This window comes from Hetaerina americana, unplaced genomic scaffold, assembly GCF_022747635.1.
Source record: "Hetaerina americana unplaced genomic scaffold, ioHetAmer1.1.p SCAF_9, whole genome shotgun sequence".
Classification (NCBI taxonomy): Eukaryota; Metazoa; Arthropoda; class Insecta; order Odonata; family Calopterygidae; genus Hetaerina; species Hetaerina americana.
In genome coordinates this window covers 64,820,817-64,846,261 of record NW_027287538.1, presented here as the reverse complement: position 1 = coordinate 64,846,261, position 25,445 = coordinate 64,820,817, and the positions used below count along the sequence as shown (strand labels likewise).

At 34.6% G+C, this 25,445-nt stretch overlaps 1 protein-coding gene across 10 annotated transcripts in view; it reads left to right on the top strand.

Annotated features, from left to right (window-relative positions):
- Positions 1-23,437, top strand: part of Snap25 (Synaptosomal-associated protein 25kDa) — a 513,578-nt gene extending 490,141 nt beyond the window's left edge. For 7 of the 10 annotated variants that reach the window (XM_071597947.1, XM_071597944.1, XM_071597946.1 and 4 more), the window contains 5 exons: positions 2,392-2,440; positions 9,701-9,818; positions 12,858-12,986; positions 13,709-13,853; positions 20,928-23,437. In XM_071597947.1, coding sequence (XP_071454048.1) covers positions 2,392-2,440; positions 9,701-9,818; positions 12,858-12,986; positions 13,709-13,853; positions 20,928-20,993 — 507 coding nt within the window. In that variant the 3' untranslated portion in view covers positions 20,994-23,437. Of the gene's footprint in view, positions 1-2,391; positions 2,441-5,550; positions 5,600-7,086; positions 7,136-9,700; positions 9,819-12,857; positions 12,987-13,708; positions 13,854-19,827 lie in introns of all 10 variants that reach the window. The other 3 variants (XM_071597952.1, XM_071597951.1, XM_071597949.1) reach the window with 3 other exon arrangements.
- Positions 23,438-25,445: the final 2,008 nt, after the last annotated feature.

Sequence of the window (25,445 nt, the reverse complement as noted above, 5' to 3'; positions counted from 1 at the left end):
GAAGAGGCTTTCCTCTGCCAATCTGCCAATAGAGTATCTTTTATTGATATGCTAACGCTCACAAGCATAGGCATTCTGTACTCACTGTAACTATTTCCGTGAATGCATCAAGGACACACTCCTGTCTTTGCTGTGCTCTGTCTCTCTCTTTGTCTGTCCCTCTACTCTTACTTCTCCTCTACTCACAAATGATTTCTCTCTCAGCAACCTTTTCTCTGTGCAGACTGTGAATGATCCTCCTTTGTGATCTGCTCCGTGGTGTTATGTATTTCTGTCAGCTGTTGCCTGTGTGTTCACTCTAATACCTTCAGCCCATGTACTGAAGAGCCTCCTGCTAAGTAAAATTTCCAGTCCTCACTGCCTTTACACCCAAATTTTGCACCTATTTCCACTCCACATCCTCATTACCTGTCAAGGTTTTTTAGAAAAAGATTTCAAATAAGTGAAAATATTCTGCCATGTCTAATGGGTCCCCATTTCATATTTGAAGTAGTAACATATTCTGGTTTCAGTGCATGCTGCTGCTGTATCAGAAATTATGTAGTACTTGTGAAATTAATTCTCTAAGGTTTTGAAATTACAAGATTACAGGAAATAACTTGGTGCTGTTCAAGATTTGTGTGGCTTGGTCATCTCCTCTGCTCTGTAAATATGGTTTCAATGCTTCTTAAGGGCATCATCTGCATTTTTTGGGGCTGCCACTTGCCACTCCTCTGTAAATTATCCTCATTAATTCAGCTGCTTAAAAGACATGAAAAATATGGAAAATAAGAAGTTCCATTGCTTACAAAAGGACCAACATCCCAGCTGTCCTGGCGTTGCTGCTTTTTGTATATATCTCTTTAAAGTAACAATATTTCTCTCTTTCAAGTTGGCTCATGAGCAGAGGCTGAAGCTTAGAGACCTGTTGTAGCATTTTGGTCAACTAATCATACAGCTCTTATTCTGTTCTCATCAGAGGTTCTTGCAGCCTCCCATTGTCACTTTGATCGCCTCTCAAACCTAGCCTCATCCAACTCCTTACATTCCCATCAACTCTCTCTCACAGCCGACCAGAACCCACAGTCATCCACAATTATAGTACACTGTCTAACCCTCATATCTGCAGATTTATTGCCATGACACAATGCGACAGTTTGGTCAGATGGAGAGGACCTGGGGACACGCGAGTGACAGCATTGACCAATCTTCCCCCTTTGTCACCCTCTGGAATACTCCCCTCTCTGAATCCCCCCCTGTCCCTCTCCCCTTGTATTATCCCAGTCAACGAGAATTTTTGTTACCACAAATGCCCCTGTCTTAAAAAAAAAAGAAAAAAGAGATAGCTTGTATGAAAAACCTTGCTGGAGTCGTGAGGCATTGTGGGAATGGGCGATCGGAGGTCACAAGGAGGTAAGATTGTCTGGCAGTTGGTGTTTCCCCCTCCCCCCCCTTATAAATATCCTCCCCGTCATCTATTCCAATCAAACCCATGCAATTTAACCATCACCGCCTTGTGAAAATGCACCCTTGTTCCCTCACCCAGCCCATAGCTGCATTTCATGGGGTTTCCAAATAGATTACTCATCCCTACTGGTTTCTGCCGAGTCTCACCAGACCTCACCACAGTAGATGCCTGCATGCTCCCCCTGGGCAGGAATGATGTGGGAAGGCCAGGGAACTCCAAAAAAAAATGTCTATATATATATTTATATAAATATCAGGAAGCCTCCTTGTAAATCCTTTCAACCTTATTGCTTTATCCTTAACCTCCTCCACCTTCCTTCCAAAAAACCAAACCAGTCTGCAGTGTGGGGCTATAATGGAATGCCTCTCTATATCTGTCTTTCTGTATCCAACGAAGGATGGCGATTACTCTCTGCTTTGGTATTCTATCTCTTTCTCTATCTTTCTCTATCTATGTGCCCGTGTGCTTTTGTACCCTCCATGTTGAATAAGTGTGTCAAACTTTTTTCTTTCATTTTTTTTTAAATTTTGTTTTCATCTTATTTTTTTTGTGTAGGTGTTTCAGGAATATAAACCTCCTGTTCCCCACTCCCAATTACCCTGCTGACATACTTTTAATAGTGGCTGTGTTTCTTTTTGTGATTTTTGTGCGTGGAGCTGTCGTATGCGTGTGGTGTTTCTCAATGTTGATAAGTGTTGATAATGCATGTCTCTGTTTGAATCTCCTTTATATTTAAAAAAAATTACCTCTCCCCAAATTTTTATGTATTTTTTTTTCAACCCTGATCTCTCATCCACTGACCAAAAAGAAAACGATCCCAAACAAACCCATCTTAACCACGTAACACTTTCTCTAAATAAGGAAACCATGCTTATATATATCTATATATATATATATATACAGAAGACTAAAATCGTGTGGCTCTTTCTTTTCGTGCTGCTCAGAGCAAGGAAGCTGGAATCCGCACACTGGTTGCACTCGACGACCAGGGAGGTGAGTTCCCTCCTGTCACCTTTGTCTTTTTCTCTCTCTCTTATTTTTCTTTATTTCCCATCTTTCTCTTCTCCTTATTCCTCCTTAACTCCTTCTCCCTAACTCATTACCGTCCAAAACCAGCTCTTGCAGAGGCAGGCAAAAAAAGCCTGAGAAAGATGTTGCCATTTCTCATCTCTTCTGCAAGTTCTATCCTTTTTGCCACCTTATTCAAATTTTCTCTCTCTGTCTCTATCTCTCTCTCTCTCTCTCTGTCCTCTGACCTCCCATTCTTTCCTTCCAGTTTTTTTTCCAAGATACCTCATATTTGTACCTCCTGTTTCCAGTTTGAATCACATGCTACATTATTGCAAACGATGACAGGGACACAGTGCCGGAAAAATGGCCAATCATAGTGTACACCTTTACAAGACCACTAATATCGAACAAAGAGCGAGAATACCATCAGAAAAATATATTTATGTAAATATATATTTGATATATATTACTTGATACTTTTCACATGGACCTTCCTTCTTGGGAAGTATTTTTTTGTGTGACTGTTTGTGGATGTGTGTGATTTTTAATGTGTCTCACTAGAGGACATACCTTCGCATTATAAAACGAATACTCACATAGTGTGCATTATGTGTTATGTTTAACTATTCACACTGTTACCACATTATAACACTAAAAAATAAATTATATCTTTCTTCAGGAAAATTAACTGCTAGGAAAAATAAACTAATATACGGGACATCTTTATATGCATGCAAGTCACATTTATATTTAACTTATTTAGTCTGTCGAATAAGCTCATAATAAATAGATTTAATTCCAATAAGTAAACTTAACAGCCTAAACACAGCATGACCCCATAATGATTAACTGCTTAAATTACCAAATGTTTCAAAAAGTAAATTTTTGTGTCTTTAAAGTGGTAATAAGTACTCTTAATTGATTAAAAGTAATGTATAACTTTTGGAACCATTGATTTATCACAAAGATGTCTCTCGGTTTGGAAAAAATTGTCAGTTCATTAAAGCTTGAGAAAATACTCAAAATGCTGGGTCAAGCCGTTTTTAAGCATCTATCCACTCATCTCTACTTTCAGTTTCACACCAGAACCCCACCATGCATTTATTGCAAACGGGTTGAGCCATCATTTTGAAAACTATTCATTTAAGCAGGGAATTTACCATTTTAATATGAAATAATATTTTAATTAATGCCTATAATAATTATAATAATATTACAGCTCTCCCCATTTATACATAAGAGAGGTTAACTGTATTAAATAAAACTACTCTAGAAGCTCATGCATGGGTGGTGTATGCTTCAAAAATAAAATAAATGACACTAACATGTTTAACAATCATTAATCCCTAATAGAATCCTCACTATATTTTCATCATGATGGAATATTTTCATTTTGTATCTTCGTTGATCCCTTGTTCCACATTTCCCATATCTACGTATGGCTTGTGTTCCATTAGCTCCCTGATGTGTTCTTCACCCTCCCTGAGCCATTTATTTTCTAGACGTGAACGCTTCTGGCCATTTCAAAGGGAGGTGCCTTATAGTTTGTCTAGTGTGCACTGTAATGTTCATTCTATAAGACCTCTTAAATCATTGCTTTATTTTCCGTTTCATATCTTTTTCTGGCCTGCTCTTGGTCAATGTTTCCTGCCTCTTAACCTTTATTTCCAAGATTGCCTCAACTGATTCCTGCTGTGTTCCATAAACAAATTCCCATGCCCTATAGCCCACGACAGCAGCTGCTCATAGCCACAATCTGATGCGCCAAAACAACGCATCCCAACCATGCTCTCTGTCGCTGCTGCAGCTCTGTGTGGGATCAATATCAGTGATGCCTATTCATTTTAGTTATTTATTTTACTTTTTTTTATTAATATAGAACTTGTAGCCTTCACTTTGGGTAATTTATGATCTGTTTCCTGTTTCTGTATCTCATATCTTTCAAAATTGCTTTATGCAGCTCTGTCTGCTTAGGCCATTTCCCTTAGTCTTAGGCACATTAGCAGGAAAAGCCCTGTGGTGCCAGAAGGCCCCAGTAAGCCTCCCATTTTCCCACCATGTACCTGTCTGATAAGCCCTTTCCTGAAAACCCCATGCTACCAGGGAAGTAAAAAAATCAACCTAATAAAAATATCTTTTGGGACCCTACCCTGACATTTATCGCTAGAAGGAGGGGTTTTTTTCAATTGACATTCAATTTTTATTATCCTTAGCAAGCTTTGTATGAAGTTATCTTGCAATATTTAATGCAAACTTTGAGTTTTGTTTGAAGTAATGACAATGCCATCTTAGGATATATGTTCATTAGAATTGTTTTGTTATATGGTTTAATTTTTTTAGTTTAATTGAAATGGTTTATTGCTAAGTTGCCTACTGCTTATTTGTTGAAAGTACTTTGTTTCTTTTTAGCAAATGATATTTCCAGGAGATTCCCCTTGCTTTTTGTGAGAGACTCTTATTGATTTAAAAGATAGGACACTCTTACCAGTTAAAAATACTATAATTTCCATGTACATGTATAACTTCAACTCATTTCTAAATTAGTTGTGTTGAAATCCATTTTGGAATTGATGAGTCTCTCTTAGATAAAAGATTTTTGGTCACGTTTTTCATTTGTCTCTGAGTAAGTTTGTCTTAAACTCTTCCATGTTGGATTCCTGTATTTTTACTTCATATTCTCTTAATCCTTGAGTGTATACATAAACTTTTGAAAAAATTTCGGAAAAATTGACCAATAGAAACCATTAAATTTTCCATTAAATAAAATGTTTGCTTGAACTCTCTTTGAATTGGTGACATTTTTTGTGTCATTAAACTCCATAAATATCCATTATTATTTTCAACATTATTTATGAAGGAAAAACAAAAGATAATTATTTCACATATGTATGGTTAACCTTCATCCAATGATGATTTGATGAATGCACTAAAGAGTTTATGAAGTGGAATTTCAAAGTGAAACAAGGGAAATCTCCTCAACTTTTTTAAATTTTTAATTTCTTTATCACATTTTTATTTTGTGTTATTTTTTTCTGTTTTTCTTGCTGTTATTTTGCTATTATTTATATTAGAGTTTGCTTTTTGTTTTGTAGAGTGAAGAAGTTGGTGCTCGCACTTTGGGGGCATTGGACCATCAAGGGGGTAAGACATATTATGCTAACAGATCATATATTTAAAAAAATCAATAAAAGAAAACTTTCAAGAATATCCACACCCAAATTCCAAAGCCTTACGTTATTCATACTTGGACTCTCCCCTTACATCATCAGACTTGATCCTCTCAACCAATCTCCATCATCTTCCTTTCATCACTAACAGTCTGTTAACTCATTCTAGGCGATGGTTGAAAAGGGTGCCTTTTTTTCCTCATAACTTCAAGCCTCTGCATGTCATCTCTGTGGGCTACGGAAGGCCGTGCACAACCAATTCTACTGTGTGTATGCCCAGTCTGTTAGTGTTTCGCTCCTCATTCCAACCCCCGTCCTAGTCCCCCCATGCCAATGGACCCCATTTCCCATGGTGTCACAGTGAAGAGCACTTGGCACTCTCCTTCCCTCTTGTTTGCGAGGTGCAAGCTTGCTCTGGTTGGTAGTTCTGAAAAGTAAATAAGAAGTATCCATTACTCCAACTATGGGATAATGGGAAACCCTCAAGTGGGTATTGCTGCCTTAATGGTCGGCTCTTTGCCTATGAAACTGGTTACAGTTGCCGGCCACAGCATATGTCAACCTTTGTCCTGACCCATCTGTCCATCTTTACTTGCATACTCACAATAACCTTTCCTGTTTTGATGAGTGAATGGATGAGTGAAGGTTTTTGTATCCCTGTGTTTGTCCGTTAGGTAGCAAAAAAATCACCATCATGTGTGTGAATCTGTTTGAGAGTGTGTGTAGATGAGATATTCCCACTAACAGAATGTACCCTCTTGCATATTTTACGGAGCCGTTGCAGTCCCTTCTAAGATCAAAGCGCCGATGCCCTGCTGTAGACTAGTGTGTTATGTAGCTACGGTGTTGTGGTGGGTGATGGCCAGTGATTGGTGTTCGGCAGTGATGGTGGCAGCTATATAGTTCTCCGATGCCAGTCGTAGTGTGATAGTTGCCCTATGAGGCATAGAAGGCTAGATGGCCAATTGCCCACCAATTTGTTTCAATCAGAAATAGAGAATCATGGACGTTCTATGATACATATATATCCATATTCTTGTGTATGTATTTATATTTCCTTTGATCTTTTTTTACTGCTATCATTATTCCCAGTTTGCTTTCATGGCCCAATTTTTTTATATATTGATTTTATTAAACTCTTGCATTCCTTTTGATGCAGTTAATCTGTTATTTAGTTATTCTTATAGAATTTTATCTTTTGTTGTTCAACCTTATAGAGTTTTTCTATATATGCATGTTTCTTTTTGTCATTCTCTATGAGTCCTCTTATTTATCCATAATTTTCCACCCATATGATCTTCCCCTTCTTCCCATATAAGAGCCCTTTGTTGCTTTGGTTCCTTTGGCTCCCTCCCCTTTGCCCCTACGGGACCCAGACGCTGCCGTGCGCGAACAACGCACTCTGCTGTCCATCCCACATTTGTTGATGATGCTCTCCTCCTGTTGTTACTGTTTTTGTAGAGCCACGAAGTCGGAATGAAAACGCTAGTGATGTTGGATGAGCAAGGGGGTAAGACAATACATTATGTTGATAGCTGTTGTGTGCTGCCTACCATTCGTTTTTCATTGCGACCTTGTGCAGTTGTGCACCTAAATTAGTTTTGGAAAAAATTTCTGACAATCCTACAATTTTCAAAGTAAACTTTCTTCATATCATGCCATTTCTTCAAGGTTCTTAAGTATTCCTTTGAAAAAGGGCTCTTGAAAAATATCTTCTAATGAAAAAGAGAGAATTTTAAAGAAATGAAATTCAGAATTTAGAGAACTCTTTCTATCCCTTTGAGTAATTTTGAAAATTTCACTAATTTTCTCTTTGTGTATTTTTTAGGCTAGTTACCTATAGAAATTTCCAGACAGATATTCCTTAATGTTTTAAAAATTGGCATGTTATTTGGTATACCTTTTTAACTTTATAGATAATCATTATTCAAATTGTTGGAATTGTAGACAATCACTAAAGTGAAACTTATTTTGATTGTTTAAAATGGTTAATGAGTTAAAACAGGTTATAGTCGATGGACTTTTTGGTACATGGTATAATTCGCAAGTGTAGACTTCTTTTGCTGTGTGCCTGAGTAGAATTTCCGTTTTAGAGCCTTGAGCATTCGTGGCTTTACATCCTTAGTAAACACAGCTGCTTTGCTAGACTAATGCCAAACTTGTAAAAGTTAAAACACACACAAACCACCTGTACCAAGATAGGGTAGTTAGATGTTTGGAAAGTGGAAAAAATTTCATGTAGCACCTTCTGCATCACTGAACCAACACCACTAGAGATAATAGTTCCTCTTTATCTTCTATATTTCTAAACAGATATACTCTCCAAGTTTTCTTTTTATTTATTTTTCAAAAATTTCGCGAGGCAAGTATATAATATAAGAAAGCTCCAATCACAGTGACAACTGAAAGGAACTCATGTTTCTTTTGAGGGCTGTTATGGAATTTCTTTGGTTATAGTTTTACATTGATTATTTTGTGTGCTTTTTATTTTGGTGTTTTTATGATAAACCTAATTACATCCCTCTACCTCTCATTGTCCAACACTAGCTATCACTTGTTGTCGCTAATTATGGATAGATAATAAATAGGCATTGAAGGAGGAAATAGTGATGTGTTCATCATAATGGAACAAACATTAGTTTATCAATAGTTTGTATGGCATGTAATCTTTAATGAGGTAAGTTTTTGAATGAAGAGTTTGACTAATTTGCTTACAGAGATACTAAAGTTATTATTCGTGAAATGTGGTAACAGAAAAAATGCTAAATCCTCAAAAGAAAATATTAGTTTTAAATACCAAAGCCATTAAAAGTTGTAGTAATGTGAAATTTTTATTTTTGTGGTCAAATGCGTCCATTTATCATAGTTATTTCAAAAATGAGCACACTGGCACACTATTTGTGTAGGAAGACTCCTCATTAAAGTATTATAATTTTAGGAATAATCGCCCGGTCTTTAAATCATTCATTCTCAAAGAAACATTGAAAAGTTAGTTGAGAATTAATTCAGTTTTTATTCATTAATTTGGCACACTCACTTATAGCACACAGACATGAAATATGTTATGTTTATTCATTTGTGGTAAGTAAAACTTCTGTATATAACACACTTCTAAGTAAGGCCATATAGGAACTGGAATACATCCTTGTTTGCAAAAATTTGCTGAGAGCTTTTTATGTGCTCATTGTGTTAATATATTTAAGAGTATTAAATGAGTGTCCAAAAAATTTGAATACAGATTGCATGATCTCATTTGTGTACAATGGTCTTTCATTGCGTTATTTTGGCTGGCAACATTCAGGTTAGAAACATTAGACAAGTTGTTCCACTTCCTGTAATGCCTCAGTTAATTAAGTTTTTCTGCTTAAAAATGAGCAATTAATGTAATATACTTTCTCTGATCATTGAATCTTTTGCTTTATTATTCTTTATAGCGCAAAGTACTAGTCATTCACTTGTTGTGGTCATTGAATGGGCCGAGCTATTTTGCTTAATCGATGTGCATTCATTGAAACATAAAAAGCTTTAAAAAAAAATTCAAGACTTGAAAATAAATGTAAAGCAGTAAAATTAGCTGTTTTATTGATCAGTCAAATTGCTCTTGTTAAAACTTTTTTCTGATGTGATGAGTATTGACCCTTTATGACCCTCAAATTTTTTCCTTTCCCCTTCTTCCCCCTCTGTCCTGCTTCCTTTGTATCTCTTTTTACTTCTCTCTCTCTCTCTCTCTCTCTGTCACCCAAATTTCCTCTTCATTTTATTCTCTTCTCCACATGTTCATTTGCCTCAATCATTTTTAATGGAAAAACTTCATTCTTTCCTTTCTCCCTTAATACCATCTCTTTGAATCACGTCACCTCACTGTGTTTCTTTCCATTTTCTTTTTTTTTCTCAATCTTTCCTTTGCACATCCTTTTTTCCTCACTCACTTTCACCACATACCCACATTCGTTCTTTCTCTATCCCTTGGCCCTCTTCCTTCCTGCATACTTGACACCCCTCCCCTCCAAATCCATGAAATATCTCCAAAAAAACTGATGCGCCCTGATCATCTGCCGTGGCGCCACAACACCAGAACAACTGGATCGCATCGAGGAGGGAATGGACCAGATCAATGCCGACATGCGAGAGGCAGAGAAGAACCTCACAGGCATGGAGAAGTGCTGTGGTCTTTGTGTGCTTCCATGCAACAAGTGAGGCAATTTTATCTTAACTAAATGAAATACAATATATTGTGGCATCTATGCCGAGCTCTTGATGCACTAAATATTCTCTAAAAGTTCCAGGCTCAACTTATAAATGAGGAAAAATAATGAAGCTATTGAAATTTAGTCGAATTATTTAAATAGGGATTTTTCCCTGGTATTTGAATGCCAACTTGAACCAGTTGGTTTCTGATTAAATGGAAACTCATTAAGATTAATCCTCCGGAGCTGCTATTGCCATTTAAATAATATGTTGAAATCATTATGTTATGGCATCCCAGTTCACCACATGTTTGCAGGAATTATAATATTTTAGCAAGCTAAATTGGTTATAAGCTGAGAAAATAACTTTTCCTGTTGTTGATATGTTGACCTTCAAAATGCCATTAGGTTGGCTACTTTTGTTGGAATCCTTTACATTTTATGCATTTACAATTCTGAAGTTCAGACTGAGATTATCTGTGTACATTGTTTCTAAATATTTGGATTCTGCCATAGTCAAATTAAATGAAAATGGTAAAAATTATCTGTGCTAAGCAATTAAGAAGCACAATAATTCCTTACTTGCAAGTTTCAATCATTGAATGAATAATTAGATTTCATACTTTTTGGATACTAGAAAGAATTGGGCTATTAAGTTGTGAATCATTGATTTAACATGAATTCTTCATATCAAAATATGCCACTGACATATATGCCTCAATATACAGTATAGTGCTTAATTAGCTTCAATGCTTACATACTTCTATGCAAATCTGTTTACACTAGTTGTACTGAAGAAAAGAGGGAAAATGTCCGTTAATCATGTATTTTTCAGTGCCTCAGGGACAGGGTACCATGAATTATTTTCTAGTATCAAAAGCAATGTGAATTCTAATTGTAGTCATTTTTCAACTATTTTCTTTACCCCCTTATTCCCAAGAAATGTGTATTGCTTTTCTACTCATGCAGGAAGTGCAATGAATAATATGTCATTTTACACCTGTTCACAGCATTTTTGAAGCAATTATAGTGCAATAGTTAAGATTCACTCTAAGGCAATCTGCAGTATTTATCACATAAAAAATATGTAAATAGTACCATTACTCCCATTCTTGAAGTATTAGTATAAAGCCACAATTAATTATAAACTGCCTAATGAGGGGAAAAATATGTTTCTAAATAATTTTATTCTAATGGGAAGGCTTATAAAGGTGTAAGGTTGAATAAATAATGATTCAATGTTAATATACATTAATGCAATAAACAATTATCACCACGTTGATAATAGTGTCTCAGTCTCTGACTAATGGCCTTTGTAATTCTCTTCACAAAGTTTTCTCTTTTTATAGTAATCTCGGGAAAATCAGTGCAGTATCTGTGCATGTACATTTTCTTTTAATAATGAAATATGCCTCTTGTGATGCGTAGTCTTGTACTTATTTCCTATATTACTAATGCCCTTTACTCAAGCCATATCTGAATGTATGAATGCCCATTACATACTCCTTTCTACGAGTAGATGTCATTGAATGAAGAACATAATGTATATTTCCACTGTTCTTGGAAATATATACATTGTGGTCTTCATTTAATGAACATGAACTTCCAGAAAGTTGAGCCGGGAACAATTGAGTACAGCAGATGTCATATTCAATGGTGTGCAAATTTCTTAGGATCCAATTTCTGTTATTTAAATTATGCCCTTCTTCTGTTACCATCAGAGAATGGATGAATGAGTGTCACCTTACAATAATCAAACGTTAACAGGCTCATTAAATGTAAATTTATGAGTTTTCGCATTAATGTTTTTGTCTTTTTGTTTCCATGAAATGCCAATCATATGAACAGGAGCAGATATCTTTCATTAGTAAGATGAATAAAACATGAACTGCCATTGGACCATAAAATTGGTGTTTACACATTTAAGCAAATCTTCCTGTGTTGCTAAGAAAAAGTTTAAAAAATTTTTGAATAATCATGAGACTATATTGATGAATAAATTATTAGGAACTTATTTTAACTTTTTCTATTTACCAAAAATAGGAAATGTTTTCATTTGTGAAAATAGATTTTTAATTTACCTATTTTTATGGTTTGAAGACCTCATATTGCATTTAGACCACATTGATTACATTTTTGGGCTAATGTTACTGGGTATATAATGCTCAACTAAAAAAATGCGACTCAGTATATGTGAATGATTTCGATTTGAATTAATTTAATGCCTCTCAAATAATGGACAACCTTTGAAGATGGAAGTTGATTCTTCCATTCACTTGTTTCCTGTTCCCTAATAAGTCCCTTTTTATTAACCAAAGGAATATTTATTTTCAATTTTTGTAATAGTAAACTCGCAATATAAACTGTCTTTTATTGAAATCTGTGAGAAAATTTATGACAAATAAAGTTTTGCTACAAATTTTGGTTCTAGACACAAAATTAGGCAATGATGAGGTTTGAGGTGAATTATTAAAGAAGTTTTAATCAGAAAAATTCTTATAATTCTTGTTACTGGTCTTACATGGAGATTGATTTTTTAATTCATGCATAAACATGTTGATTTAGATGTTTTCTTAGCATTAACACCCGGATACTCAAACTGAATTACACTTGTGCAAAACAATAATAAAACAATACTCTAAGTGAGTGGAAAAAATGAAATTGGACTGAAGAGGTTTTTATATTGGAAATTGTTCTTATATTTTATCAAGAGCTGAATTGTTGAAATGAGTCTATTTATTTTAAAATTTTGCATTCCGTTTTTATATATGTTTGTACTCATATTTTCTTCCTCATGAACGGATGAGGTTAAGTGGTTGTTATAGATTACTTCCAAGAAAGGTCCCCAAAGTTTCGGAGTGTAAGAGGACACCTCGATAGCTTAACTGGCTAAAGCACTTGGCCAGACATCGAGGGATCCAGGTTCGAATCCCAGTCAAGGCGAATGATTTTTACACTCTAAAATTGTTGCATTTTTATAGATTACCTTTGTTTTATGTATTTTGGATGATATTCATTTGTTTACTTCCTACTTTTTCCCTTCAGATCAGCTTCTTTCAAGGAGGATGAAGGTACCTGGAAAGGAAATGATGATGGCAAAGTCGTGAACAACCAACCTCAGAGGGTTATGGATGACCGCAATGGGCTTGGTCCACAAGGTGGATATATCGCAAAGTGGGTATTAGTGAAATGTGTTCATGTGTGATTCCTAACAGAAGAAATATATACATATTACTACTGGTATGCATTATTTCATGACACTGCATTTTGGAATTCTCATTCTCATTCTCATTCGCTCTCATCAGAGCAATGAATTTCTTTAATTTCTCCAATTTGTGTCAAGAATTTGGCTCTCTCAACGGAGGCCACTCAGTTGTATGTTATAAGTGTTTTGTTGTAGTTTAACCATAGAAAATGAATGTCAGATATTTCTTTCAATGGCCAAATAAAGACCTAATTTACAAAACTAACGCAATTTAAAATTACCAAAAGTGAAGTATGACCACAATACACCATAATGGTTACTATATTTCAGGGCTACTCATAATATGGAAAAAACGTAATTTAGGAAATTAGCCAGATGTGAAAAAAAATGGAACTGGCCTAAGTTAATATAAGCTTTTGAGTATATTATTTGCAACCCTTATGCCAGAAGTTAGGCTTCTTGATCATCAGATTAATTTGGTGGAAATTGCAGTAATTATTGTCTTAATCTGTCTGCACTGCAAATCTGCACTGTCACCAGTGCAAATTTGCATCAGTGTTTCATTCTAAAATTGAAGTTTAATCTCTCTTGCCATCATTTTATATACATCTATTGTAATGAAGCACTGTAAATCATTCTTAAAAAAGGTTGAAGTACCTAGAATATGCTTAAAAATATGTTGTTTTTCCAGGATTACAAATGATGCTCGTGAAGATGAAATGGAAGATAACATGGGGCAGGTGAACACAATGATTGGTAACCTTCGCAACATGGCCATTGATATGGGATCAGAACTTGAGAATCAGAATAGGCAGGTTGATAGGATCAACCGCAAGGTAAGCAATTCAGACAGTGTTTCTGGAAGATTTTCAGTGAACGTGAGCTGAATTAAAAAGAAATTTTTGTTCATTCAGTAGCTAGTAAATCCCTTGATGCCAGAAGGATCTCGGGTTGAACAAAATTGTTTCTGATGCCAAAACTCCTGGCATATGTGCACCGTTCCTCAATATTGACCCTTCTGAAGTCATGTTATTACTATCACATTTTGATGCGACCTCAGAATTAAATTTTCACATGTATATGCTCAATTTTAAAGTTCATTAAATTCATTTGAATTTTTGCAGAGAGAAACCTATATAAATGCATTATATGAATATTATACATGGCCAAATTGGTTAGTTTTTTAGAAACTTACAGGGCTATAGATGAAACTAATCCTGGTGATGCACCTTTTTTCTTATAATATACACATTGAGGGGGGATATGATTGCCAAGTGGGTAGAGCACTTGGCTAATAACTGGAAGGCAGTTCAATTCCCGTGGATGCCTCTGAGCACCCTCAGATTCACCTAGGCTGTGATTTTAATGGGGCCAGATCTTCCAGGGGTACTATGAGCAACACAGGGAAAGGAACTGCCCCCCCCCCCCCCCCGTGAATTTAACTCTATCGAGCTTGATATTGGGTGAACTCCACCCTCGTCTATCAAATTGACCTTCAGTTTGATAGCAGTAATTTTGATATACATTGATGGTACATTTGAGCATATATGCCAAGGTTCCTCAAAATCTATACACATTTAGAAATCAATCCAGTCACCTTAAATCCTTTGAAGTTTGGTTGAGCATAGTATCACAGTATTTGTTAGAACTGTATTATTCAGGAATGATTGTTTATTATCTTTTAGGTTGTTCAATAATTAATGAGACAAGGCTGTTATGTTTTATTCTATAGTATTATTCAGCCTATAAAGAAACAATAAATCCTAATATCGAAGATGTTTTTAATAGGGTAAATAATCAAAAAATTATGATTTAAGGAGAATAAAAAAAATCCATTTGGTATGCTTTAGAAGTGATTCCAGTGGAACTAGGAATAGCATGTTCATTTTTAATGGAAGTCATTTCTTGAAATGAACTCTTAACTTGCCTTAATTGACCTTATATATAGGATATAACATTCGACAAAAATTCTTATGTAGGAAATTTAGTTTGGTCTATGAATATATGTAATAGATCCTGCCAAAACTAGCTTAGAAAAGTTGCTGTGCGCAACATTTATCATGTGTCATACCTAGCAAATGAGGAAGTGCTAGGTCTGGTGGGTGAGGAGAGGGGATTGTTGGGAGTAATCATTAGGAGGCAAAAAATGGATGAAAACCATATTGATCAGCAGTGGAATGCAATAAGAGGAGAGAATGTTAGGCAAAGAAGAAGGGCAGGAATAGGATAGGGATGTTGGACGGGATGAAGGGAGGAAGGAAGTACACAGAGATGAAGAGGGGCTAGTTATAGAGTAGGTTGCTGGGTTTCATTTTGTTAGGAGAAACCTTTTTTGGTAGTTGTGTCCATTCAAAACCTACTTCAACCGGTAGATTACCTAATAATAATAATTGAAAGGAAATGGTTTCGAATAGATGAAGTAGTTGCATGACTCAGTACCACAGGTCTTTATCATTCCTTCATCACTCAGTATGTTAATACCATGGCTAGACTCTTTAAACTTCCTTTGTGGTGGTTGCCAATGCCTTTATGTCAACCAAGGGAGTGGACCTTTAACTTTAAACATAAATTGACTTTATAATTTTAAGTTGTTTTTTAAAAATTAAGGTAATGCTGTCATGTTGTTTTTTTACAAAACTTCAATAAGATTTGGTGGTATATGCAGATGATACATTATCAGCTGTATTTGTGCCATCCCCTTAATAAGAAATGTTGGGCACATTATATAATGCTTTAAAACTATGAAACCCTTGGTGGAAGTAACCCTGCAAACACCCAGGGACCTTTTTGGTCCAGCTACCATTTATTCCTGTAACCTCTCCTTGAAAAGCAAGGGACCTGCAAGCATTACACCTGAAAACTTTGAAGTTATCTTTCTTTTCATCTAACATTCGAAGGTCTTTAATTTTCCATCACACAAATATATTTTGCCCCCAAGCCTACACTCATAGCAACTTTGGTTTAATTCCATAATCTTATATTTTTATAAGCATTGCAATATGTAACCTATACCATTGAACCTACCATATGTAAAACTTCATAAATTTTATGTTTGTTTTCTGTGGAGTTTATCCATCATAAAACCTTAAGTCTAACCTATGGAGCAGTGGCTTTGGCACATGGAGATCATTGCCCTCCCAACCTCCAAAGTCCAATCCTAGATATATCTCTGAGAATTGCTGACTTTCAACATTAATTTCTGGGGAAGGTAGAATTATTGGATCAGTCAGTGTGTCAAAGATGACTACACTATCTCTTATCTTCCCTATTTTGCTCGGAACACAAAGGCTTTAGTGAGAAAATTTAGGAATGGGAGAGCTTTACACTGAAATTTTCTTCCCAATCCACAATGCTCAATGTCTTTTTCTCCAGTCATACACTCCTCTGACCCCTCTGCCATATTCCTGTTCACAGTCAGTAATTGTGTCATCTGCTGTGCCCTCCTTTCACTCACCATCTGATCTGCTCCCCTCCCTCCATCACAAGTTAATACATACAACTATGCCATACAGTCACTCTCAAAATAGCATGGTTTTTTAATGCCAACTGAATGTGTTGGCTTTCATGCTGAACTAGTCCTTTCTCCAAGGAGTTTGGCTTACAGCTCATACATGGGGTACAAAAATGCTAGCCAATACTACCCCATGCGATTTGATATTATAATTAATATATATTTATAATAATAAATAAATAAGAATTAATAAAATATAATAAATAAAATATAAAGATATTATAATAAATAAATAAGAATTAATAATATACTGGTGAAACTGACCTTTTAGTCATTTTTTATGCATTCTAATAAATAATGGGCATCTAAAAATACCTAAGCATGTAAAAACTCAGTATGCTTATTTGTAAAAAAATGAAAATCAGAAAATATTAATTGCACCTTATAAACACAAAATGCAATAGACGTGAATCAGAAGCATGTAATCGTTGCATTTAGTGAAGGTATTCCCAGAACTTTTAAATTTTCCTCACTGAACGATGGAATTTGCTCTAAATTAATTTTAGAGGCACTTAAGAGCAGTACTTTCAAAACTCTTTTGAGAGCTAGGTTGACATTCACTGACAGTCTTTCATAATGGTGGCAACCATATGATAAAAATGTTAATTTCAAATTAGGGTACAGTGGATTAACTATGTGATGAATTAATGCAAAATAGGAAACTAATACAGTTAGCAATAATAATAATGATTTTTGTTGGTTCCATGACGTGTGGTTTATATGTATTGAACAGTTCATATGAAAACAGAAAAAAACTATATAAGGAGTCAAATGATGCATAGAAGTGATAAAATGAGTATTTTGAAAGATTTGAAATGGGCCCAACTGCTATTTTATCCTGGGATATTACTCAGAATCCTGAATACCCATTTTTTGAAGCCCAAGGAGCCTATGAAATGGTGTGAATTAGCCCCCAAACCATAATTCCATATTTCAACAGACTATGTCTGTATGAAAAATAGACATTCATGCCAGGGTCTACTATGTCACTTTTTGCAGTTTTGCCATTCTGGGACACACCCACTTGTGGCAATTCTTTGTATTCTATGAGTCTCATAGAAATTTGTAGTTGAGTACTAAAAATTATGTAGATGTATGGGATCTTACGTTTGAAGTGGTTAAGTGGAATTTCATAAATTTTTTCAAAGGGTTTTTTTGGAGAAGAAGAGCAGAGGTAGGTCCCATGAAAAAATCATTTGTTACATTTTATTGATATTTTTAAAGATAAAAAAAAATCATTCAAAAATTTCAAAGTAATCTGTTGGAAAATAACAATAGTCATGAAAAAATCATGAAGAGGGAAAAGAGCTGAGTGCTATTGAGGAAAAATGAGTTAACGGGACATTATGGAGGAAATATGGTTGGCGGGAAAGTGGGCGGGGAATTCGTAAAATCAGTTAGGTTTGCTGATGACCAAGCTTTACTTTGTCAGTCAGCCAAGGGGTTGCAAGCATTGCTGAGTGAATTGGAAATTCAGTGCGATATATATGGGATGAGAATCAGTATTAATAAAACAAAGGTTATGCGATTTTCTAGAAAGAAAAAGGCTAAGCTAAACATTAAAATAAGAGGGCAAAAACTAGAGCAGGTGAAGCAGTTTACATATTTTAGAAGTGTTTTGAACCAAAATGGTAAAATAGTAGGTACGTAAGGAGAGTTGCACTAGGGAAAGAGGCTTTCACAAGGAGGAGGGAGTTAATGAAAGGGATGTTGAGTAAGGATTTTAAGAAAAGGCTCATGAAACCTTTGATATGGCACATAGTTATGTACGGCATGGAAACATGGTCACTGAAGCAGGATGATGAGCATAAATAGGAGGCTCTTGAAATGTTGATGTGGAGAAGGATAGAGAAAGTTAAATGGACCTAAAGGAAAACAAACAAGGGAATGCTAGGTCTGGTGGGTGAGGAGAGGGAATTGTTGGGAGAAATCCTATGGAGGCAGGAAAAGTGGATGAAGGGGGTATTGACCGGCAGTGGGATGTTGAAGACTGTAATAGAGGGGAGAATGATAAGCAAATGAAGAAAGGGCAGGAATAGGATGGGGATGTTGGACGGGATGAAGGGAGGAAGGATACACAAAGAGATGGAGAAGGACTTTTTGTAGACTAGTATGCTGTATTGTGTTTTTTAGGAGATATTTATTTGGTAGTTGTGTCCATCCAAAACCTGCCTTAACCGGTAGATTACCTAAAAATAAATAATAGTCATGTGTTTGGTGGGTTACATAGCATCATTTGCTTGTGATTCCCTCTGAATCTGTCACCCTGCGTCTACCACTGCTCTGAAATTGAGCGTCTACTCTTTTATTTCTGACTTGTAGTTTTCCTCAAGTAATTTTATTTAAAAACTTAGGTATGGCTCAAGTGATAATGATATTTGAAAACAGTAAGGCTTCATCAATATTTTACTTGAGAGAGTATAATTCATGAATGCAATATAATGTGGGATCTTAATGAATGAATATCATGATAATCACCATGTCTTTGTTGTAGTTGTGCCATCTTGATTTTCACTTGCACCAATATTTGCCTCTTTGAAACAATTTGTTCTAGCACAATTATTATATTTTGTTGTGCTGGTGTCACATAGAATTTTTTTAAATTCATCATTACTTCAAAAAACATTAATGCAAAGAATAAGTTTTAAAAACGAAATATTGTGCTGCAACATTTTCTGAAATAATGTGGGACAGCGCTGATTGGGAGCAATAAAGTTTGGAGTCTCTGTCTGTAAAATCCATGCCTTAGACGTGTGGTAAATATATATTGTGTTGTCTTCCTTATCAACTGTATATAAAGTTATAGCACATTATGCTGTCAGATATATTGTTTACATCTTTATAGCCTGGCTAATGAAGGAGCCGGATTGTGAGCCCTCGACATTCAGAAGTTGAAATCTTGACAGTACCCATTTGTTATTGAATACTATAATTCATTGAAGTCGTCATGTAATACTACAAATCTCAGGTGTAAGAATGTTTTGGAAAACATTTAAAAAAACTTTTATTCTGCAGTTTTAAGCCTGCATCCAATGAGATATTATAATCATTCAGACGTTTGTTGTTGTGAAGTGTTTCATTCATTATTGAACAGAAAATTGAACATCTAATTTCATTGGTGGAAGAAAATGTGCGCCATGTTATAATTTTGTTAATCATATAATTATTTTGTTTTGTGTCTTTGCACATGCTTCTTTGGTCCCAGGTTTTTTGATACTCTACTGTTTCTTTGTTTACTCTCCTCTGCCTTCTTCCTCCAACCCACATCCATGCTGCCTCTCTTCTCTTTCTCTCTCCAGGCGGATTCTAATGTCCTCCAAGTGACCTCAGTCACTCAGCGAACTGGTAAACTTCTCCAATCTTAAAAACAAAGGATAAACCTCTCCTCTTGGATATTATTGTGTATTATCCCTGTCCGTCCTATCTTTGCATTCTTCTGTAAAACAATGCCCTTTTTATTTCTACAGCCTTGCCAGAAAATCGACATATGCCTGTGTGGGTTTCTTTAGGTAGTGTGCAAGAGTGGATGCCTGTATATCTATGATTATTTTTCTAAGGTTATCCCTATTTTAGTGTAATTGGTACGTTTAAATAGTTAAACAGAGTGAAGGTAGTGGTCCTTTTTAACTAGATCTTGTAAATCATCACTCATCTTAGAATATTTTTTTTATATCTAAACGATAAATATCCATTCAGGACATATCTACCTCCATTAAAAATTGAAATGTATCATAATGAAATATTTTTGCATAACAGTATTCAAATTGATTAGGAAATCATGCCCTCATCCTAGGTTCCTTCGGAGTATCCTCAGCTTGCTAATTTTTATCTCTGCGTTTTTACCAGTTTATGAGCATAATATATTTTTTGAATCATCAGCTCTTTCACTTCATATTTAAATAATTTACCTAAGCTAGAATGGTGGTGTAGTTACATTCATAAGTATAGCACTTGCCTATGAGTTATCACTGTTAATTCAGTCTTATCTTATTCCATCTTATCAAATTTCCTAGTGAACACAGTAAACTCTGCAGTATTAACATTAATTTAATTTATTTCATAGAGCTTGAAGCATTTATAATTTGGTCAGGCATTTCAAGCATAGCATTTGATTTACGCTTGAAGTTGGCCTGCTATATCCATATGGTTCTTGACCACAATGGATACAGACTGAGCTAGCAGTTGATGTTATTAAGAGCTGTTATTAAACCTGATGCAATGCTAAAATAAGCTTTACTCATTGTTTATTTTTCTCATTTCCCAAACCACTATTTGTTGGTGCCTTCCCTTATCCTTTGTATTTTCCCATTTCCCTTTGAAAATCATGACACCTTTGTTATCCATGACCCTGTCAAACCTTCAATACTACCCACTTGGCCAACTTGCATCGACCATTTAGGGAGAATCAAACGAGACACGGATAGCGGTGGCCAACCAGAGGGCCAACAAGCTCCTCAAATCATAAGGAGGAGGAGAAGCATGATGGGCCAGGGTGCTGCTACACTGAAAACGGCAACATCACGAAGGATCCATGACACCCGCAAGGCCTGATCAATGGATGCAAAGGGCAATGCAACATTAGACTCCTACGCTCTCATTCACCCTCCAGCCTGTCATCATGGGACTGTATTAGATGTAGTCTGTTTCTTATCAGTTGTGAATTAACTCATCATTTTTTATCTTGTAAGTGTCATCCTCTTTTTAAAACCTGTGTGTACCAAAATGTCAAAAAAAATTGGTAGTTGTTTTCATTAATTTGATGCTGGCTGGCCCAAGTCTTTCATATTCCTTATGGGTCCCTTAAACTGGCATCACTGTAAACCTAAATACTTGGAGACCATGCTGTATGGCTATAAGAATGGGAGGTCAGTAGTTTCTGATGTTTCCTGTCTTCAGAATGAGTGTTGGAGGTACTTAAAATGAATACTAATTTAATTCTGCTTATAATAACTTGTGTCGCACATAACTCTTAATTATTACTAATTAAGTAAGAACAATTGTAGCCAAACTCATGGCATTGTTCTAACATCATTATTAAGCATAACTACATTGAGCAATAACCTATCATGTTGCCGTTGATGTAGTTTCTTCTTGTCTGGTTGGTAACATTGTACAAAATATGGAAATATTTTTTTTCTAGAAAATTTTGGCCAAATGAATCATTCAATCTTATATCTGTTATAATGTGAGTAGAGTGTATTAAATACATAAATACAACTGTGTACATTTTGTATATATCATTGGGGGTGTTATGATTCTAATCAAACTTACCTATATGTACATAAATTTAATTACTTTGGCAATGTTCCTCAGAAAATATTATTATAGTGTCTTCTTTGAGTCATGTGTTATCTATAATTATTCATGTAATTAGAATATTTTGGATGTTCAAGTTTTAGAAGAATTTCTAATAAAGCAAAAATAAATCTACACATATGGCACCCATCTTAACAAGCTAAAAAAATGGGATGTACCTGAATTAGAGATGCAGAAAAAAAGGAAAACAAAATTGAGAAATGAGTAATGAATTTTCACTTTCATTTCAAGACTACCTAAATTAATGGACAGTTTGTCACCCCCTTTAAGCAAATGGTAACTTTGAAACATAGGTTAATAGAGAACATGCTATGCAATGCTCCAAAATTAATAGATATATTATTATTCTTGAAATGTTGGTTATGTGTGGTATTTCAAGGAATTAATGAACATTATCTTGAATTTTTGTGTCTACACTTCCTTTAGGATTATTTTATGATAGTGCTTTAAATGTCTTTTTTATGAAAATGTAATAAACTGTTTTCCTGTAAAGATTTTTCATGGTACTGAAATAGAGTAGATATCCCTGACTTAGGCTTCAGTAACCATTATTTTGTGTTACTTAAGTTCATATTAGGATGCACTCAAAGATTCTCTCAGTATGAATTATCTGAAATGTTACGAGGATTTCTTTTTACTTTTGTGTATAACTAAGAAGAGGATGTTGAGTAAATGTACGTACTTTTATTACTAACATTCCATGGGTTTATGTACTTAATGTAATTGAGGCTGATGGACCAATAGATATGCCAAAACTGTTTACATGGGCATTGATTTAAACAACTAAGTATATGGTAAATACCATTATTATTTGGAAGTGCACAAGCATTATAACAGTTTCTTAAATGACTGGTTATGAATGCATTTTAGATATGGTATGTTTAAAGCATATGTTTGCAAAAGTAAATTTTCATGGCATGATTCTTACTTTTTACTAATACTTGTACTTCAAAACTAAAAAGAAATAGTTTTTATTTATGTTCAAATAACATTTGCCCTTTAGAGTACTTACTGACATATACTGAGAGTCATATGATTTCTAACAATTGTTCACTTTTACTGAATTGTTAATTTAATTTATATTTTCTACCTTGTATTATTTCATGTTTCCTTTTGTTTTGTATAATTTTATTAATTTTATGATATTTTTCTGTAATTTTAATTCTTCTTTCACACATTGTTTTGATATGCAACCCACTTGCTGCATTAAAACCTGATTACAATGCTTGTGAAATCTATTTTCTTCTCTGATTACATCAAATATGTATTATGTTTTTGAGTATTTTTTTTGAAAACAGCAAAGCCATTTATTTTATAATGAAGTCCTGTGAGCCAAATGTCAAAATAAACTATAATTACCACTTTGGAATATTTCTAATAAACCTATCAAGCCGGTAACAAGATACATTTTATAGTATACTTTCTGTAGTTTTATATATACATCTGTAGAAATTACTTTGGATGACTATTTTTTAATGGTCATATCAAGCTTTTTCATTCCCAAGTTTTGATTACCCCCAGTATAAAGTTAACAGCTGCTAGTGACTAATATTGTACATGCCTTCAGAAAATATATATCCCCTATATAAAGAATTTTATCTAATATTTAAATTTTTATGCCCTGAATACCCAAATTTGATATTTTAAATATATTAAATAAAGATTTTGTATTCATTCTTTTTGTGTGCATGGGAAGAGATCTGTGGTAGATGACAGGTGAACTAAACATAAAATTACAATGTGAAGTCTTTGAACATTTTGTCAATTATACTTACATGATATGTCACCTGTTTTATGGTATAAAATGAATGAAAGTATTACACAACTAATTTTTAAATATGTTAAGAAGAGTCACAAGTTTAGTGTCCGCAATTGGCATGAGATTTTGAAGTGTAATATTACATTTAACATCCACCAACTTTTGATTTCACTATGAAAACAAAAAACTGCATCAAACATATGGCAGTGATGCAATTTTTCGGTTTTGACTTTCTTATGTACTTTTGCACATTCAATTTTGATGGCATTACGTTCCCACAGTTGGATTTAGTACCTCTACCGGCTTGAAGGCAATATGCTTCCTCTAAATGAATTTGCATTTTTTTGCTTAAAAGTAGGTAGATTAGTCCCTTGCCCGAGTACTGTAGACTGATTAGATGATTTATAGAATCTAGACTATGTACTTATGTTAATTTCAATTTTTATTACCATTTGATTTAATTTGACTTCAGTTTTTTATCTAACCATTTTTATTTTTGCAATGAAATTTTTTTAATTTGTTTAATCATATTCTCACTTCTACCATTCAAATGAAATCCTTTAGAAATATTTCATTTTTATACACATTTTCTCTAAGTTCTCTGTTTTTTAGCAAATAAAATAGTGTATGGAAACCTATAGCCTGCAGGTCAGTGGGTTTATCACATTGACATTTTTTCTGGTGGTTCAATTTTTGGTATATTTGTGACAAAATTCCAACTAAGCCATTATGCATGGCCATATTCCATCCAAAATTTGCCAACACAAATGGGGGTGGCCAATATTCATTGGTGAACATAAAAAAGAAAGTTTGCTGGTTACTTGTCAAAATTAATGCATCTTCATCATCAATGAACTTGTTACTGGTGCTTCCAGCAAAGCTAAAATTTTATACTGTTGATGTTAAAGAGGGATAAAAAAGTAGATTTCTGAAGTAGCATAATAAGCAGACATTAGCATAGGATATTGGAAAGAATTTCATTTTGTCCTTGGCAGTCTCTGCATTTAAATGAAGGGATGGCTAGGGTCAATTCAAGACTTCTAATGAGGATAACATGTTAACATGCTTGATGCCAAATTAAATTTTCACATACTTTTGCTGAGACAAAGAGAGAGCAAGCCTTGAATATCATTTTATTATGTTGTTGACAAATCTTCTCCCTCCAAATAATTTCTCACAAAAATAGATCATGCCTTTAAGGGAATTATGTGATGGATTTGTTTAAGATGATCAGATATTCCGTTGTTAAACATGATGCCCTCAATGTTTTTTAATAAAATACAATTAGTTGCATATTTATTTGTATAGTTTCTTTTACACCACAGAGAAAATGTTGCATTATTAAAAAATGAATATTCATCAGAAATTAATCTTCTTAACTAAATTAAATTTGTATGAAAACATCAAAGATTATAAATTGAGTAGCTTCAGGCGTGATGTGGTGGAAGTCGAACATAATGAATAACTGATTGAAGCACTTTTCCACTGGATAAAATTTTTTTATTTTACGACTGGGTTTCAATGTATTACATCATCATTGGACCTGATGATGATGTAATACATCGAAACCCGGTCGTAAAATAAAAAATTTTATCATGCGGAAAAGTGCTTCAATCAGTTATTCATCAAAGATTATGGTGCATATTTCATATCTTCTTTTTATGAATCAAATTAGGTAAACATTCAGCAACATCCAGGCATGGGATGCTGTTCAGCCTTAAACTTTCACTGTGATAACATGACTTCACCACACAAGGATACCCATTGATCATTCCTTTCTCAGATTTGCTTGTGTTGGTGACCATAGCTGCAAACCCTTAGAATTCTTAAGTATGCACTCAT